The sequence below is a fragment of the Eucalyptus grandis genome, chromosome 8 (genome assembly GCF_016545825.1).
Source record: "Eucalyptus grandis isolate ANBG69807.140 chromosome 8, ASM1654582v1, whole genome shotgun sequence".
Lineage (NCBI taxonomy): Eukaryota > Viridiplantae > Streptophyta > Magnoliopsida > Myrtales > Myrtaceae > Eucalyptus > Eucalyptus grandis.
This window is the reverse complement of record NC_052619.1, coordinates 41817673-41835298: the sequence shown is the minus strand read 5'-3', so window position 1 is coordinate 41835298 and position 17626 is coordinate 41817673. Positions and strand designations below refer to the sequence as shown.

The following is a 17626-nucleotide window of genomic DNA, read 5'->3' as shown; positions in this document are numbered from 1 at the left end:
AATCTTACTCAAATATTTCCTATACCTCAAGTTATCGTGCCTATTCTTTTGTGATATCATTCCAAGTTTCGAGTAAAGTTCAATTCCACTACGAATTAGAGTGCATATAGACAAGATGTACAGCAATTTTATTTACATGTGACCTCTCTCTGCTCAACAACATTTCCGGTGCTTTTCAGCTCATTTTTTCTTTACCTCGACAGAGAGAGCAGGATATGAGTTTCCAGAATTCTCCCATGGAGGCATCCACGAAGAAGAACATCCTAAAAGTAGAAAGATCTAACCCCATCGTGATCCTACCAGAACACGAAACACCTGAGAGTTCCCTTTTCTTAACTAGCCTCGATCAAGTGGCTCCCGCAATGGTGCCGTCCGTTTATTCTTTCGACAGGAGTGGCGCAAATGTGATAGACGTGATTAAGCAAGCTTTGGCCAGAATTCTGGTTCATTACTATCCACTTGCGGGGAGATTAGCCATAAACTCTCAAGGGAAGTTGGTTGTTGACTGCCAAAAGAAGCTAGGAGTCCCATTTGTAGAGGCAATGGCTGATTATGGCATCGAAAATCTGGGTGATAGGAGATTGCTCGATTCTGATGTTTTAGATAAGCTTGTTTATAGAGATCCTATGGAACATATACTTGAAGTTGCCCCCCTTCTAACTGCACAGGTAAATAATTTTTTTTTTTTCTGGTAATGCTTGAGAGTGCTTTCTAATCTATGCATTTCACTTTCAGATTTTTATTAAAGATCATAAGTACTTTTTGTTTCCTTTTTTTTTTTTTTTTTTTTGGTTTTCACGATTAAACATGATAGTCAGTATGTTTTGGTAGACTTAACTTAGGTTGGACTAGTTCATGTTAGGATCCAGAATCGTTAAATTTGCTTAAGATTCAAGAGATGACAATTTTCTACTTATTATTAGTTATTTACTTTATTTTATATTACGAGTACCTTTTCATATTAGAAAAACTAGATAATAATTAGTAAATTCCTCCTGTGCATCTAGTAACTTTTCATCTAGTTTACTAACCATCCACATATAGGTAACTAGTATTTTCCAGAGAACTTGAATAAGCAATTTTTCTGAGTGTGTTTAGTAACTTTTCACGCTGAAAAAGTATTATCATTTTTTAAGTAAGTCTAATTATTTCTCCAGTTTATTAGTATTTCCACAATGACAAAATATGTAGTCAAATTCGTGGTAAATCGAGTCTAAGCAAATCTTGCCCTTTTTAACGAAAACAGTCGAGGTATATAGATGAATCCCCCGCAAATGTAAGAGTTCAGATGGACAAAAAGTGCTAAAAGTCAATCCACGCATGATCTTTTTCACATATTTACTTGTACTGCTTGTTATGTTGAGATATATTATTAATTTTGGACACGAATTACAGGTGACGAAATTTAAATGTGGAGGTTTTACCTTAGGGATCGCACTTAACCATTGCATGGCAGATGGTGTATCGGCAATGAGTTTTATGAACGCATGGGCTGAAATGGCAAGAGCCAAGCCGTTATCCCTCGTCCCTTGTCATGATAGAACCATCCTAAAATCAAGGGTGCCTCCTCAAATCGCCGGTCCTTACAACGAATTTGTTCACCTAAGCGATGTATCAAACATGACAGCATTATTTGAGGAACAGCAACTTGTATATAAGTCTTTCCATTTTGATGCTGAGAAGCTAGCAACCGTCAAAAGAATGGCAACAAAAGATCAACAGGTAAATTTCTATCTTATAAGAATAGATAGGTGGCCATTCGTATCCATCTTTGCATAATATCCACGTCAATAAGTTCCAAAAGAATGCAAAAGATACACTCAACACTATACCGAAATAAATTTCCTCGTGAGTTTGTTCCACAACTTTGAAATAATGAGAGATCATTTCTCCCCAAAATATAGTTTTGATCGACCAATATCCATAGAATCACAGCCTATGTTAAATCCTGGAAAATATGATATGGCTTAGAAGTATGCACATTTCCTTGTGAAATTTGATTGATTTTTGACTGTCACACAAGTGGTAATTGTATGAATCTACATATTCATGCGTGTGTCTATATATATGTGTGTGTATCACATAAAGATTTGGTCACAAAATATGGAATCTACTCATCTTGAATGACAGGTAACGAGCAGCTACACCAGCTTCGTAGCACTTGCAGCCTTAGTGTGGCGGGCTCGAAGCATGGCTCTCAAGATGAAACTTCACCAACAATTGAAGCTCCTTTTACTTGTTGACTTTAGGTCTAGGCTAAAAACACCATTGCCTGATGAATACTTTGGGAACGCGGTCGCCATGCCCTGCTGTCTTTGCACCATGGGAGAGTTGATTGAGGAGCCAATCTTTGCTTCTGCGGAAAGAATAAAGAAGGCAATTGAGAGTGTGACTGACGACTACATACGGTCAAGGATCGACTATTTGGACATGAATCGATTAGAGGGGTTGCCTGTGGGCACACTAATAATAAGTTCATGGGTGAGGCTCGAGTATGGCAAGACGGACTTTGGGTGGGGAGAGCCAAGGTTTGGGATCGGTGGCCTGCCGAGCTCAAGCTGCATGTTTATGTCAGAAGGAAGAGAGAAGGGCATTGCGGTGATGTTGGGTCTGCCACTTTCAGCCATGATTACCTTCGAGAAACTTATTTGTGATCTAAATGATACTCAGCACACTCATATTGGTATTCAAAGCTAGTTTGCAAAGTGTGACCGACTGCAAGTGGATCATCTTATTCAACAAGTGGATGATATTGTCACATAAGTTAATAAATCCTTGCGGAGTTTGGTTTTTAATATTTAACGTAATCTGTGAGAATTCTGAGTATACTTTGTGTATTCTCATATTGTTTCAGCTGTCATCATCCAAGACCAATTTAATAAAATATGATCTTTTCTACTTGTTGTGAAGCTTCAATTTCCTTTTTCATACGTAAGTTTTTGAAGGCGCTATTGAGCCCTTTCATTAGACACTTTTCCTTTTTTTTTTAATTTTATCAAGCAAGATAGAAATAATAATTTGAGATTGCGATCATGCAAGAGAGCTTTTCAATATGCATCACGGAAATTTATTAGCTACTTAATTGACACTAATTGACAAATCCAAGTCTATCGACATAGATGAAGTTATGAAACGATCTTAATTTATGCATAAATTGCCATATGGGAAAATAGATAATTATTAATACCTAAATTTTTTCTATTTATTTAGGAGTTAATTGCATAAAAAGTCAGGGATTAGCTTTTGAAAAAAAAAAATTCATTAAAATGCATCGAACGTTGACATTAGGGACGGTTGCATTATTAGTGTTACTATATGTATATATACAAATAAAAAGGGAAGAGAGCACCAAGGACAAGCAAAGAAGAGTAGTTGGTCAGGGGCAAACCAGCAGCAATAGATGAGCGTGGCAGAGGCATGTGCATGATATTTTGTTTACAAGTAGTGACCTTGAGGCATCTTTTATCTTTTGTACTGAGGTCCGTAATGATTGTTTTCACCATATATATATTGGATTTTATTAGATTAACCTCAGAGGACATTTGCTGATTGTATTTTGGAAATATTCAATATACATCATTATAAGTCAAGAATTGTTCCTGTTGTTAAGGGTGATGGATTGAATCCATTACATTGTCCTTATTTAGATATTGAGAAAATCTAGTTAAATGGTGTACCTTGTGTTAGTACATTTAAAAGTATAATGTATGCTCAAATTTGCACTAGACTAAATATTGTCTTTGCAACGGAACTTCTAGGCAAAAATCAATCAAATCCAAGATACGATCATTGGATTGCTATCAAGAAGGTTTTAAGGTACTTAAAAAGGACAAGAGATTATATGCTAATTTACAGACATGTTCAATTCTTGCAGCTAGTAGGATATTCAGATGTAAACTTTGCTGGCTATTAGGATGACATGTGATCAATAACGGAATACATATTTATGTTAGCATGAAGTACAGTAAATAAAATTCTATGCCATCTTCTACTATGTAAGTAGTGTTAGTAACATTCTTTTAAACTGTTACTTGGGCTATTAGGCTCTAGAATCTCATGAAGGAGTTGATCGTTTTAACTTTATGGATAGACCCATACGGTTGTATTGAAATAACAAATTTGTAGTATTATTTATTTACTACAGAGGCCTCAAGGGGTCTAAATATATGGTGGTCAAAATTTTTGACCAAAAGGAAACGGTACAAAAATGTGACGTAATAATACATTTGCGCTATTAAGCCCTTTCATTAGACACTTTTCCTCATTTTTATTTTTATTTTTTATCAAGCAAGATAGAAATGATAATTTCATATTGCGATCACACAAGAGAGAGCTTTTCAATATGCACCACGGAAATTTATCTAGCTACTTATTTGACACTAATTGACAAATCCAAGTCTATCGACATGGATGAAGTTTTGAAACGATCTTAATTTATGCATAAATTGCCATATGGGCAAATAGATAATTGTTAATACCTAATTTTTTTCTATTTATTTAGAAGTTAATTGCATAAAAAGTCAGGGATTAGCTTTTGAAAAAAATAAATAATTTTCATTAAAATGCATCGAATGTTGACATTAGGGACGGTTGCATTATTAGTGTTACTATATGTATATATACATATAAAAAGGGAAGAGAGGACCAAGGACAGGCAAAGAAGAGTAGTTGGTCAGGGGCAGACCGGCAGCAACAGCTGGTGTGGCAGAGGCATGTGTGACATCCCAGATTTTTAGTCTTGTTTTCTACTGAATAAATCGGGCATTTCATTAACGCACCTATAGGGCTATTCTCAGAGCTGATCACTCTCGAGATAATTAGACTATTTGGGGAAACCATTAACAATTTTAAGGCAAATAGACTTGAGAATTTAACTAGGAATCGATTGTTCAACCGTGCTCATCTGTCGAGATCATTATAACACAGATATAAATCGATTAGAGATCAGAGATAGGTCAGTTCAATTGAAATGTGTGGCTAATCGTGGGTGACACCACTAAATTAGAAAATTCTCATTGACTGATACTAAACTGATTTTCTTATTGTTTTGGTACCTTATGTCCGTATTTGAATTCTTGAGATTTTCATGACAACCAAAAGTCGCTAATGAGTCGAGTGGGTTCATAGTGGCTCGAAGAAAATCGACCACGGGTCATTTGCACTTAAAAATTTTTGAAAGTTACCTAGTAGCCTAGGTCACGCTAAAAATGCACCAAGTGAAATTAACTGTGAATTCAAGTCCGATTTAAAAAATTGAAGTTTCTATCATGTCAAAATAAATTCTAAGAGTGTCGACTCAACCTCAGAAGATTTTTCAGAGATTCCGAGATTTTTGCAGAAAATCGTTTCGGACGTGGCGGAAAATTAGTGGAAATTCAGATGGGCTCAATCAATGGAAATTTGGACTTCCAACCCAAGCCTTTGAGCGTCGGGGACTTGCAGGAAATTGTTCGGGATTTTTCTTCAACGAAATCAGACCTCGATTTGGAGAAAATTGTGAAGAAATTGAAGTACAAGCTTACTGAAATTCGAAATCTGGCATGGGACAACAATTTTGACATCAGAATTTGGATTATTTTAGTGGAAATTGGTTGGAAAGAAATAGGGAACATGCAATTAATTCAAGAAATTGGATTGCTTGACTTTTGATCCTTTATCTTCAACTTGCTGTGCACGTTGCTGCCTAATCTTCTTGATGCAACAATTCCCATGGAAGACCAGTTGCTTCCCTCCGAATTCTCCTTCATCCGCCAGCTCGCACACACCCACATCTCCACCAGCATGTCCCTCTCTCTGCCCTCACACTGCATCTCCACGATCTTCCTCCATCTCGCTGCCTCACACTCACGCTACAACCAAAGCCCATGTCCACCCTTTCGGTACCTAATCTTGTTCATTTTAAAAGAAAAGATTTTTATCAAGCAGTTTGGATTGATTTTATGCCTATTCACTATCATGTGAGGTGATCATGCGGGTACGCAATCGTTAAAGTAAAATTTACAATCAAAATCCTAATTACAGTAAACTTTAGCACGAGCAATTAAAAATAATAAAATATACAAATTAAACATGCGATATAATCAACATATTAGCAAATAAAGGCCTAATTATACTAAGAATGCAAGATATGGTAATTCCTAACCAAACCCTACATTTTTTTTAATTTTTGAATTTTTTAATATTTTAATTTTTTTAATAATAATAAAAAGTTTTGGGTGAATTGGGTTCAATCCGATCTGACTTGACCTCGTTGGGGGCGAGTCGATAGACCTGCCCAAAAAGGGCCCAGGCTCGACCAGTGGTGGCCAGGCCTTTACTAGGTTTGGGGTTAGGCCCAATCGACGGGCCCAACCCCTTTTTACAAAAGAGAAAGGCCCACCCCCTCTGGACCACATCTCAGGCATGGCCTGCCTGAAGCAGAGGTTGGCCCGGATCGGTCAAACCTATGATCCGGCCGACCTCGCTTGTGATCAGTTGCTTTGTGGCAGTCCAACAGCGACGAAGGCGGCACCTCCTCAGTTTGGGCAAAGCATGACGGTGTCGCCTCAGCCAAGCCGAGCCAAATGCTCAGCCATCATTCGACCAGCAGCGCCCCCCCTTCCCCCGGTGATGGCCACAATGGCCATTGCTCATGCCCCAGACAAAAAGACCCACAACCTCCGCAGGTCACCACGTCAAGTGGTGTTGGATATGCCAAAGATCATAGGAATGCCTCGACTAGGGACAATGCCTGGACGGCTCGGTTCCAGCTCAAAACAACGAAACAAAACTGGATCTCATTCGAGCATTTTACCAAACAAGTGGACTGCATTACCAAAACAAGAGATTCCCAGCCAAAACGGGTTTGGAACCCACATCAAGACCCTCGATAGAAAAATCAAGATGCGCACAACAGTATAACAAGAGACAAACGGAGACCAAAGCTTGCTTGAGTCAAATGGCCACGAGTTCTAGCCCGGTATGCTCGATAACATGAGAAAAACAAAGAGGGTTTAGGGCTTACCGATTTGGCTTAAGAACATCGGTTGGGACAAGTCATTGGACGATGGTCGAACATGACTCAATTGCTGGTTGAGCCTCCTTCGCTCACGGCCCTCTCCACTCTCTCCCCGCTCTCGTTCTTCCTCTGTCCCCCTTCTCCTGGTGCCTTTTGCTTCTCCTTTCTCTCCCTTGCGGTGCTGTCTGCTTTCCGCCCTCTCTACCCCTACGATCCCATCTCCTTTCTTCTCTGCCTCTGCTTTCCTACTCCTACCCCCTCTACTCCTGCTCTCTCTTGCCTTTTCTCTCTATAGGTTCCAGTGCGCGAAGACTTAGACAAGAGGAGGCAAGTTGGGATGGACCGGGCCAAAGGAGAGAAGGGTCGGGCCCATGCGGGGAAGGGGAGGAGAGGCGGCCCGGGCCAAAGTCGGACCCGGCCTCTCTAGCCCATTTTTTTATGATTATGTATTTACAAAAATAAATTATGTATCAAAAGCTGCCCCTCTTTGAATGTAGCATTGAAGATGTTGCATTTAAAGACAAAAAACACCTAAATTATCTTGGCGGTAGAGAGACCCAGACTGCATAGGCTTGCACCAAGTCGAGCTATGGAAGTGTGTCGTGTCAATAAGAGGAAGAAAGACCCCGGGCTACAGAAGCACGCCATGTCATAAGAAGAAAGAGAGACTTTGGCTACAAAAGCACACCGTGTCATAGGAAGAAAGAGAGACTCCGGACTACAGAAGCACACCGTGTCATAGGAAAAAGGAAAGACCCTAGGCTACAGAAGCACGTCATCTTGTAAAAAAAAGGAAAGACCCCGGGCTATAGAAGCACGACGTATCATAAGAAAAATGAAAGACCTCGGGCTACAGAAGCATGCTATGTCGTAAAGAAAGAGAAAATACCCCGAGTTACAGAAACACGCCGTGTCGTAAGAAAAAAGAAAGACCCCGGGCTACAAAAGCATGCCGTATGAAAAGAAGAAGGAAAGACTTCGGGCTACAAAAGCCACCATGTCATAGAAAGAAAGAAAGACCCTGTGCTACAAAAGCTCACCATATCATAGAAAGAAAGACCCCAGGCTACAAAAGCACGCTGTGTCATAAGAAGAATGAAATGAAGTATCACCGTGTAACAACGGGTTTCAATTGGGTTGAAAAATACTTGATTTGAGGAAAATCAATGAACCTTTGTAGATGACATGGTTTAAGATTGACCATGAACCTTGTAGATAACATGGTTTAAGGCTGACCATAAGCCTTTGGAAATAACATGGTTTAAGGCTGACCATGAATCTTGTAGATGACATGGTTTGAGGTTGACCATGAACCTTTGGAGATGACATGGTTTAAGGCTGACCATGAACCTTTGAAGTCTTTAGGGAAGCATCCGTTAATCCCTTAAAAACTGCATGGCTTCACTGGGGAATCCTATCAAATTTAATTTTGAGCAAATGTCATTAGGGACAGCGTTAAGAGATGTATTGACAATAATGCAACATTAATTGAACAAGCTAATTAATCTAAGTCTGATTGCTTTGAGAAACATTCGATGTCAATCAGTATCATGTGGCACAAAACTGTCATCTTGCTCGCGGATGTATCATTAATCATCAAATTCTATAGGAGACAAGTTCTTATCAAAACGATTTTTATTTGTGAAAAAGGTTTATTAAGCATGCCAAACTAGAGCTTCTTAGTCAGAAAGGGTTTCTCACATACTCTCGATAAAATGGTTGCTTGATCCCATCCATTCATGTGGGAAGTAACTGATCGCCAAGGCTATCTCACATAACCTATGTCAAAGGCTTTAGAAACATCCGCAATGAGTACAATTTGATTGATCAAAAAGGTCTTTTGAAAGGATCGGAATATAGGTTTGGTCATGGGCTTACACAAATGAATTATTGCTTTGAGGCCAATAAAAAACATTCGTCACTATCTTCATCAAGTTTACAAGTCGAGAACTTGGAAGATAAGACAAGATAGAATTGCTTCCATTCCTTCAAGCGGTAGCTTCTTTGTGCCATTCTCATTTTCACTCGAACTATCCCAATTAGAAGAGAGTTCGGAAAAGGGTTGTAATGTTGGCTCAAGAGAGGCTCGAAAAACTTAAAAATTTTAAGAGGATTTTTAGAGTCGGTGATCATCATGGCATCGTGACCAGGTCACTCAATTTTTGAAATCATTTGGCTTTTGAAACACAACACATCTTCAAAGCCCCTTGACTAATCATTTCTACATGGGAGCTTTGCTCCTTTCTCTAATTTCCTTTGCTCTTGCGATGATTTTTTTATGCAAGCACTTGGACTTTGATCATTTTTTTTTCACATAAGATGCAGCCATTTGGCTCTTTTTCTTGACAGCCATTGGCCTTACTTTAACCAAGCACACTACTTTTTCATGCCCCCTAATTTTGTTGAACTTTTTGGTCTTTGAATTTTTGGAGCTTTTATGACTTTCGAGATGCTTTTCACATTTTTTCGTAAATGTCGATTGTATGTGGTCAATCCTTATGCCTTGCCCCAATGAAGGGACATGATCATCGCTCGGGATTAAAAAATGAACAATCAAGCCTAAATTGGTTAAAGCAATGAGTATTGGTGTTTGGCTAGAGAAGGAAATGGTCTTCTTCACCTTAAGATGAGTCAAGCTCTAATGAGAATTCCTCTAAAAATATCACTAGAATAATGATGCAAGTGAAAGTAATAGAATCTTTTTCAATCCTTCACTCTACAACACGATCGTAACCTCCTATGCTGCCTCAATGTAGGGTCATTCTCGACAGGGGTACTTTGAAGGATCATTTTTATTCTACCCAAAGGGGTAGCAAAAGATTAGTGCTATGCTTAGGATTGATGAAGGAAACGCCTTTATCATTTCGATCTTTGCACTCAATGCAAATGAATTGTTCATCCTAAAAGAATGTCACTTTTCACTCAACTCTCAAGAGTGTTTGAATGATGTGTTTGGAAATGGCTTACCTTTCTTCATTCTGTCATGACCTACCCTCGGAGGGAGAGAACAAGTTTAAGGAGTATTGCCTAATGGATGAGCTTAAGGCCCATGATTTGGCATGGGCTCTCCCAAGCTCATACACCGCATGGACATTGGGATATTTCTAGGAATTTTGCATAAAAGAAGTCGTCACTAGCCTATTGGGGTAAGTTAGAAACCAAGCGAGGCATGTGAGTGTAACTCACTTCCTACGCAACCAGAGAATCTAGGGTTGGGGACTTGATTACACTAATTGACCAATTAGTGTCCTTTTAGTACCTAATCTTGTTCTTTTTAACAAAATGATTTTTTAGTAGGCAATTTGAGTTAATTTTATACATATCCACTAACATGTGAGATGATCATGCTAGTGCGTAATCATTAAAGTAACAATTATAACTATCAATATTCAAATTGCAGTAAAATTGAACAAGTGCAATTAAACATAATTAAATATACAAATTAAACACACGATATAATCAATATGAAAACAAATAAAGGCTTAATTATACTAAAAAGGCAAAATATAGCAATTCTAACCAAACCCCATCATTTTTGGATTTTCAAAAAAATTTTTTAAAATTTTTAAAATTTTTTATTTTTTAAAAATAATAATTATATATTATTTTTTCCAGGCTGGACCACGTTGGGTTCGATTAGGGATTTGGCCTGGTTGGTGCGGATCGGCTCCTGTCTCCGACCGAACCTGGTTCGGTCTGGTTGGGGCCAGGCCGACCGTCCCACTCGAAAGACAAGGCCCGACCAGCCTCGGTTCGGCCTTTCCTTGGTCCGGATTAGGCCTAACAAGCGGGCCTAATCTCCTGCAAAAGGGCAGCCCACATACACAGGCCCATAGCCAAAGCAAGCACACTCGGCTTGAGTTCAAAAAGCCCAACTAAAGCCCAAAGAACAGAGGGCCCGTCGAGACAGGCCCAAATGGGCAAAAACCCTACCCGAGAAACAAATGAATCGAATTTGAGAACCCTCGAGCTTGGTGACTTGTGGCGCCAAAGGGGTTGGCTGGGACATCGACGGCATCGACGCGTGGTGAACAACGTAATGTTGTGGGTCGTAGGTGTCAACTTTCGGAGGGCGGCGGTGGGAGACGAGCTGTTGTGGCGTTGGGTAGAGGCGTGGGTTGTTGATGGAGTGGCGGTGACAGGCGAGTGAAACAACAAGTGTCAGGTAGAGACAGGCATGGCAACGAGCAATGGTGGATGGCGGAGGTGGAGGCGGAGGTGGAGGTGCGACAGTGCGGAGATGAGCTACTATGGTGTCGGGCAGAAGTGTGGGTTGCTGGTGGAGCGATGGTGACAGGCGAGTGGAACGACAAGCGTCGGACAAAGACGGGCATGGCGACGAGCGATGATGGACGGTGGAGGTAGAGTCGCAGCGGTGCGGCTGCAGCGACACGGCAGCTCCAGCAGCTAGGGGACCTAGAGGAGGATCCCCTGAAGAAGAAGAAAAATGATTCTTCTTTCGTTTTCTTTTTTTCTCTTTTTTTCCACCCTTTCTGTTTCTCCCTCTCTCTGTTTTGCTCAATCCGCTTCTCTCTTTCTTTCTATCTTTCTCCCTGTGCTGTTGTTCTCTCTTTTTTCTCTCACTCTCGAGCTCTTTTTGGGGCTCTCCCACCTGTGCTGCCTCTGTGTTCTCCCCCCTTTTAGGGTTTCACGGGCGAAGATGGAGGAGAGAGAAGGTGGCATGGGCCAAGCCAAGGCGAGATCCGGCCCGGCCCCTTCCACATTTTCTCTTTTTTTTCTTTTTTTTCTTTTTTTTTTTTCTTTTTGTATTTTTGTATTTTTGTTTTTTTAGTGACTAATTCCTAATTTTGTACACAATAAAATTTATGTGTCAACACATCCTAAGCACTTCTTGTTTGGCATGATTAATGCTTTACCTTTCACTCTATTTGAGATCATCGAGTAGATTAATCTCCATAAGGAAATTTGATTCAAAAATGAATAATTCACAAAAAGAGAAAACAATTTTGAGATTAAAAGGATGTTCAAAAAGTTTGTAGAAAGTTCTTTTTCTTTTCTCAATTATTCATTTTTGTGCTTGTCTTTAGGAAAGTGCCAAAGGTTCTTTTTTGTAATGGAAATTCTTCGTTTTTTTTTTTCATTTAATTTGAGAATAATGGTATGGTGAAAGAATGTGAAAGAATATGTTAGTGCAAATTTTTTTTGGGGATTGAAATGTTGGAAACGATACATTATTACCCTTCATTCGCTTTTATCCTTTGGTGCCAACATATCTTGGATTCACCATTGTAGATTTTTGGTCACTCAACATTATCCTTCACTTGCATTTGCCTTTAAGTATTTGATGCTTTCCTATCAAAGGAAAAAAAAAAAAGAGTTTCGGACACCTAGAGTGTCATAACTTGGCATGGAGGGACACTTAAGTACCATAACTTTAAAAATGTATACTTAAGTGCCAGTTTTGGAGTAAAGTGAAATACTTAAGTGCAACTCCTGCCAAAATCCGGCAAAATGGCTGACGTGGCAATTTTTTGGCGAGTTGGGTGCAAAACGGCGTAGTTTTGCACGCCGATGTGGCGAGAAAATGCAAAAATGACGTCGTTTTGTATCGATGTGTAAATAATTAATATAAAAATTAATTTAATTAAATTTCAACTTAATTATATTTAAAAATTCTAAAAAATAAAAAACTTAAAATTTAAAAACTTAAAATTTAAAAAACTTAAAATTAAACAACTTAAAATTAAAAAAACTTATAAAAATAAAAAAACTTAAATTAAATAAAAAAACTTAAAAAAAAGAAAAAATAAAATTAAATAAACTAAAAAAAAAAAAAAATACTTAAAAAATTAAAAAAAAATTAAAATTTAAAAAGTCAAAAAAAAAATTAAAATTAAAAAATTAAAATTAAAAAAATTAAAATTTAAAAACTTAAAATTTAAAAACTTCCATATTTAAATTAAAAGATGATAATGTCAGTATATGAATGAGAAAATGTTCTCTTAATGAGGTCGCTTGTGACATCCTCAATTTTCGATCATATTTTCTACTTAATTAATTTGGCATTTCATTGATGCGGCTATGGGATTTGTTCTCGGGCGATCACTCTCGAGATAACTAGACTAGCTGAGAAAGCTAGTAAGGAATTTTAAAGCAATAGACTTGAGAATTCGACCAAGAATCGACTTCTCGACCATGCTCATCTTTAGAGGACATTATGGAACAATTAAAAATTGATTTGAAATCAAAGATAGGTATGTTCGACTGAGATGTGTGGCCAATTGTGGGTGACTCCACTAATTTGGAAAATTCTCGTCAAACGACACTAATTTGATTTTATTGTCGTTTTGGTACCTTGTGTCCGTAATTGAATTCTCGAGATTTTCACGACAACCGAGAGTCGCTAATGTGTCAAGTGGGTTCATTGTGGCTTGAAGAAAATCGACCACGGGTCACCTTAAAAAGTTTGGAAAATTATCCGGTAGCCTAGGTCACGCTAAAAACGCGCGAATGGAAATTAACCACCAATTTAAGTCCGATTTCAAAAATTAAAGATTCTGTCATGTCACAATAAATTTTAGGACCCACAACTCAGTCTCAAAAGATTTTTCTGACACCTGAAACTTTTTGGGAAAAAGTTGTCGCCGAGTTGTGTTTGTGCAGAACAAGCCAAGGATTGTTTTGATGGCAAAATTGGGAAGCATGATTGATGTAGGGGTGAGGAAAAATGCCGAGACGATCAATGGATGATCGATTGAATTTATTGAGGCCAATTAAGATTTAATTGAGCATGAAATTAAGCCATTTGAAGCCATTCCCCCCAAATCGTAGCTCCCCTTCCCCTTAGCATTTTGGACCTTTTGGCATGTCCAAGAAGGTGCATGTGTGGCTTAATATGAGCCAAGGACCAATGCTTGGCTTAGGATGGCTTTGGAAGATATTTGTTGTGGAAAATATTGACCATGTGGAGCCCTCCATCCCCCTCACTCTTATCCTCTCTCTCTATCACCCCTCAACTAGCTGAACCCTCTCCCTCTCTCCTCCATTGTGCAACTAGTAACCACCAAAGGAAGAAGGAGCAGCTCGCCGTCGACAAGACCGCTTGCGCCGTCACCGTTCTTTCGCCAGAGCCGCACCACCTTGCCCGTGTGTGCCACCGCCCAACCCTGTTGCCAGAACACGAAACACCCGAGGGTTCCCTTTTCTTAACTAGCATCGATCAAGTGGCTGTCGTACACGTGCCATCTATTTATTGTTTTGACAGGAGCGACGCAAATGTGGTGGACGTGATTAAGCAAGCTTTGGCCAAAGTTCTGGTTCATTACTATCCACTTGCAGGGAGATTAGCTATAAACTCCAGAGGGAAGTTGGTTGTTGATTGCCAAAACAAGTTAGGAGTCCCATTTGTGAAGGCAATAGCTGATTGTGACATAAAAAATCTGGGTGATGTGAGAATTCTCGATGGTGATGTTCTCGGTAAGCTTGTTTACAAAGAGCCTACGCAAGATAAACTTGAAGTAGCTCCCCTTCTAACTGCACAGGTAAGGAAAAAGGTTGTTTTTTGCGTTATTTATTTCTAGTGATGCTTGAAAGTGCTTTCTAGTTTATGCGGTTAAATATCATGAAGACATAGCCACTTATTCATTAGTTACTTTCTCAAAGTCATAAACTAGAAAGTAACTTTCTCAATACAATGATAAACTTTCAAATCCGAGACCTGATAATTGTCTTGTCCAGACAACTTACCCATAAAAAGCAACTAGAGATAGTAATTTTTCCTAATTGGGGTCACTTGTCTTGCTAACGTCTCAATAAGGAATGGTACTGCGATCCACCAGGTGTCGGGATTAAATACTGCTGGATAAAATGTGTTAACTCTAGCCAAATCTTTCAATTTTTTATGAAAAAAAAAATCGAGAAAATATGGCATGGATCAATTACATCGACCCTGAATCCTTTTGCACCATTGAATCCATTAACTCTCACCGAATGTAGGACTTATATGGACATAAAGTGCATAAATTCAATCCATGCAAGAACTTTTTCCAGATACCTACTTGTTCTGCATTTTTATGTTAGAAATATTATTAACTCTGAAAACAATTCGCAGGTGACCAAATTTAAATGTGGAGGTTTTATTTTAGGGGTTTCAATTAACCATTGCATAGCAGATGGTATATCGGCAATGGATTTTATGAATGCATGGGCTGAAATAGCAAGAGGCAAGCCTTTGTCCCGCGTCCCTTGTCACGATAGAACCATCCTAAGTGCAATGTTGCGATGGGGCGAGCGATCGAACAAAATATAGACGGAAGAAGAAAAATAAATCAGACACCAGATTTACGTGGTTCAGTCGTAAAGACCTACGTCCACGGGGAGAACAGTAGTGAATTTAACTATAGATCAAGCGATACAAGGAGATTACACACTCAAGTCACTCAAATACTCTCTCGGTGTTTCCCAAGCCCCAATTACACCCAAGGACACACACAGTGTTTAGCCCCGAAATTCCTCAAGAAATAATCTCTCAATCTCACGAAGGAATTACACACAAATCTTACCACAAGATTTAATTGGCTTTAACACTAAACCTTCTTGGATGTAATTCACGACAAAGAAAATCCCTCCCAAGCACTCAACAACGAGGCGATGCTTCAAGACCAATTCTTCACGATCAACGGCGGAACACCAAGCACTCATGTGGCGCTTCAAAACAATTTGTGATCCACGTCTATCACCCACGGCCTCGAGTCTATATATAAGTAAAACCCTTATTCTTTTGCCAACTTCTCATAGGATTTTGTTTCCTATCCAAAACATATCTTTGTATATTTTAAACAAAAATCCAAGTCCTAGTCAAAGTTGGACTTTCCTATTTTAACATCCAGACTCTCCAACGCAGATTCAAATTCAGGAAGTTGATCTTCGGATCTTCTTTTGCTCGATTTCGAACATCCACAACATATCCAATTCGGAATATTCGTAATTTTGCATTGGGCTTAAACTCGAGACATATTTTAACAATGTGCAAGGTTTCCTCCTCAAATCACCGGTCCTTATGACGACTTTGTTCAGATAAGTGATGTATCAAACACCAAGGCATTATATGAGGAACAACAAATAGTATATAAATCCTTCTTATTTGATGCGGAGAAGCTGGCAGCCTTAAAAAGAATGGCAACAAAAGATGATCAGGTAAATTTCTATCTTATGATAATGGATTGGCTGCAATTCATAGACATCTTTGTGTAATTTACACGTCAAGTCGCAGTTAGTTCCCAAAAAAATCCAAATACACCCTGCTAAATTTCCAATTGAATTTATTGCACTGCAACTTTTAAATAATAGGTGCAACTAAAAGTATACATCAATGAGATCTTTTCTTCCCTAAATTCAGTTTTGATTGTCCAATATACATATACATATACATATACATATACATATATATAATATACACATTCAATTTCAGAAAATATGATATTGACCACTAGCATGCACATTCCTTACAATATCACTGATTTCGATTGTCAGGTTATTTGTAAATATATGAATCTATTGAGACATGCGTATGACTTGCACTTTTAGCCCTCAAGTAAGCCTTATGTGAATATTTCGTCACCAAAAATGGAATCTATTCATCTCGTGCAACAGGTAACGAGCAGATGCAGCAGCTTCGTAGCACTTGCAGCTTTTGTGTGGCGGGCTCGAAGCGTGGCCCTCAACATGAAACTTCACCAACAAACAAAGCTTCTTTTTCCGGTTAACTTCAGATCTAGGCTAAGAACACCATTGCCTGACGGATACTTTGGGAATGCCGTGGCTATGCCTTGCTGTCTCTGCACCAAGGGAGAGTTGATTGAGGAGCCAATCTCGGCTTCTGCGGAAAGAATAAAGAAGGCGATCGAGGGTGTGACTGAAGACTCCATACGATCAAAGATTGACTTTCTGGACATGCATCGATTTGAGGGATTCCCTACAGGCACACTAGTCATAAATTCATGGACGAGTCTCGAGCATGGCAATACGGACTTTGGGTGGGGAGAGCCGAGGTTCGGGACCGGTGACGTATCAAGCTTAACCTGTTTGTTTATGACAGAAGGGAGAGAGAAGGGCATTGCGGTGGTGTTGGGGTTGCCGTTTTCAGCCATGGATACCTTCAATAAGCTCGTTTGTGATTTGAATGGAGCTTAGTACTAAAATCGGCATTCAAAACCGGTTTACGAAGTGTTACCAACTGTCTCGAATGGAATCTATCACATCTCTTTTAATAAATAATTTTCAAGAGTTTAGTCTTTAAGACGTAAAATAATCTGTTGGACTTCTGTATACATCTCGTGACTTGTCATGTTTTTCAGTTTTCATTGTCCAAGACCAATTTAATAAAAAGATTATCTTTCTGCTTGTCGTGAAGCTTCAATTTCCTTTCATCGCAACTTTTTGAAGGCGATGTTCATCCCTTCATGGTGCCGATCATAGTTGGACGCAGGCTTAGACACTCATCTTTTCCCTTTTTTCTTTTTTGGGAAACTTCAATGTCGATCGGGAGAGAGATTTTGAATGAGCATCATGGAAATCCGAACAAAAAAGAGCATAAAAATGTGATAATTTTTTATTATGGTTTTTTTTATAGTGTTTAATTTATCAATTAATTAATATCCTTCACTTGAT

General features: G+C 38.9%; 3 protein-coding genes across 3 annotated transcripts; all 3 read left to right on the top strand.

Annotated features, from left to right (window-relative positions):
* The first annotated feature begins 210 nt into the window (after positions 1-210).
* Positions 211-2898, top strand: LOC104414460 (omega-hydroxypalmitate O-feruloyl transferase). The gene is made up of 3 exons (XM_039299499.1): positions 211-668; positions 1396-1722; positions 2131-2898. The coding sequence occupies exons 1-3, from the start codon at positions 216-218 to the stop codon at positions 2695-2697; spliced, it is 1347 nt and encodes a 448-aa protein (XP_039155433.1). The 5' UTR covers positions 211-215; the 3' UTR covers positions 2698-2898.
* Positions 2899-11194: 8296 nt separating this feature from the next.
* On the top strand, positions 11195-15266 carry LOC104414459 (omega-hydroxypalmitate O-feruloyl transferase). Its single transcript, XM_039299971.1, has 3 exons — positions 11195-11358; positions 14016-14499; positions 15069-15266. The coding sequence occupies exons 1-3, from the start codon at positions 11195-11197 to the stop codon at positions 15264-15266; spliced, it is 846 nt and encodes a 281-aa protein (XP_039155905.1).
* A 784-nt stretch (positions 15267-16050) lies between these two features.
* Positions 16051-17260, top strand: LOC104414458 (omega-hydroxypalmitate O-feruloyl transferase). The gene is made up of 2 exons (XM_039301114.1): positions 16051-16153; positions 16610-17260. The coding sequence occupies exons 1-2, from the start codon at positions 16133-16135 to the stop codon at positions 17147-17149; spliced, it is 561 nt and encodes a 186-aa protein (XP_039157048.1). The 5' UTR covers positions 16051-16132; the 3' UTR covers positions 17150-17260.
* The last annotated feature ends 366 nt before the right edge of the window (positions 17261-17626 follow it).

Bases quoted from the DNA above. Each gene is read 5' to 3' on its own strand.
- LOC104414459 (XM_039299971.1), top strand. From the start codon at position 11,195: ATGGCGGAGGTGGAGGCGGAGGTGGAGGTGCGACAGTGCGGAGATGAG. The intron at 11,359-14,015 runs GTAGAGTCGCAG...TTGTGCAACTAG, and splicing joins AGCGATGATGGACGGTGGAG to TAACCACCAAAGGAAGAAGG. The intron at 14,500-15,068 runs GTAAGGAAAAAG...AACAATTCGCAG, and splicing joins CTCCCCTTCTAACTGCACAG to GTGACCAAATTTAAATGTGG.
- LOC104414458 (XM_039301114.1), top strand. From the start codon at position 16,133: ATGGCAACAAAAGATGATCAG. The intron at 16,154-16,609 runs GTAAATTTCTAT...CTCGTGCAACAG, and splicing joins TGGCAACAAAAGATGATCAG to GTAACGAGCAGATGCAGCAG.
- LOC104414460 (XM_039299499.1), top strand. From the start codon at position 216: ATGAGTTTCCAGAATTCTCCCATGGAGGCATCCACGAAGAAGAACATC. The intron at 669-1,395 runs GTAAATAATTTT...CACGAATTACAG, and splicing joins CCCCCCTTCTAACTGCACAG to GTGACGAAATTTAAATGTGG. The intron at 1,723-2,130 runs GTAAATTTCTAT...CTTGAATGACAG, and splicing joins TGGCAACAAAAGATCAACAG to GTAACGAGCAGCTACACCAG.